At 65.2% G+C, this 824-nt stretch overlaps 1 protein-coding gene and 1 long non-coding RNA gene across 6 annotated transcripts in view; one reads left to right on the top strand and one right to left on the bottom strand.

The window, feature by feature from the left end:
- Nucleotides 1–824, top strand: part of PPM1F (protein phosphatase, Mg2+/Mn2+ dependent 1F) — a 28,688-nt gene that overhangs the window by 16,428 nt on the left and 11,436 nt on the right. For 3 of the 5 annotated variants that reach the window (XM_006768866.2, XM_015567318.1, XM_015567317.1), the window contains one exon: nt 345–457. In XM_006768866.2, the coding sequence (XP_006768929.2) occupies nt 345–457 (113 nt within the window). Of the gene's footprint in view, nt 1–344; nt 548–824 lie in introns of all 5 variants that reach the window. The other 2 variants (XM_015567319.1, XM_015567316.1) reach the window with 1 other exon arrangement.
- Nucleotides 1–824, bottom strand: part of LOC107183953 — a 20,984-nt gene that overhangs the window by 14,311 nt on the left and 5,849 nt on the right. The window lies entirely within an intron of this gene.

Genomic DNA, 824 nt, shown 5'->3' with positions numbered 1-824 from the left:
TGGGGGGGGGGGGGGCTCCATGAGTGGAAGTGTTCCACCATGGGGCCAACCCAGACACTTCTCGCTGCTGATGACACAGGTTGTCACACCGGTGTGCCCGGAGGTGATGGGCTGGACAGGCCTGTGCAGGCCTGTAATGGGGCTGTCTGGAGCTGCAGAGGCTGCTGATGACACAGGTTGTCACACCGGTGTGCCCGGAGGTGATGGGCTGGACAGGCCTGTGCAGGCCTGTAATGGGGCTGTCTGGAGAGCTGCAGAGGCCACAGGAGGGGGGAGGGAGAGCGAGCAGAGCGTCGGCTGGCCTGCGCTGGTGCTTCCTAACAGCCCTCCATCTTACCCATCAGTGCTGGATGCCAAGGGCCTGGCGCTCAGCTTCTTCAACCAGCTCTGGGACGTGTGCAGCCAGTGGCAGAAGCAGGTGCCCTCGACTGCCCGGGCTCCGCAGCGGCAGTGGCTGGTCTCCATTCATGCCATCCGGAACACTCGCCGCCGGATGGAGGACCGGCATGTGTGCCTTCCGGCCTTCAACCAGCTCTTTGGCCTGTCGGTGAGTGCTCCACCTCCTGGGCCCCAGGGCGGCTCAGAGGCCAGTGTCCCCAACCAGGACAGCCTAGGAGGGCTCGCACAGGGCGTGGGGGTGGGAAACCACTCTGGGTGCCGAACAGAGCTTCCCACCAGAGCCGAGGCAGGAGTGATGCCTACAGCTTCCGTCTGCAGGTCAAGGTGCTGGACATCTCTCAAAGCCCTTCCAGCTAGCGCCTGACCCCTCCAGCCAGCGCCTGACCCCTCCAGCCAGCGCCTGACCCCTCCAGGCAGCGCCAGAC

The sequence above is a fragment of the Myotis davidii genome, unplaced genomic scaffold, assembly GCF_000327345.1.
Source record: "Myotis davidii unplaced genomic scaffold, ASM32734v1 scaffold223, whole genome shotgun sequence".
Taxonomy (NCBI): Eukaryota; Metazoa; Chordata; class Mammalia; order Chiroptera; family Vespertilionidae; genus Myotis; species Myotis davidii.
The sequence above is the reverse complement of the archived record's forward strand: the minus strand, read 5'-3'. Positions and strand labels throughout refer to the sequence as shown.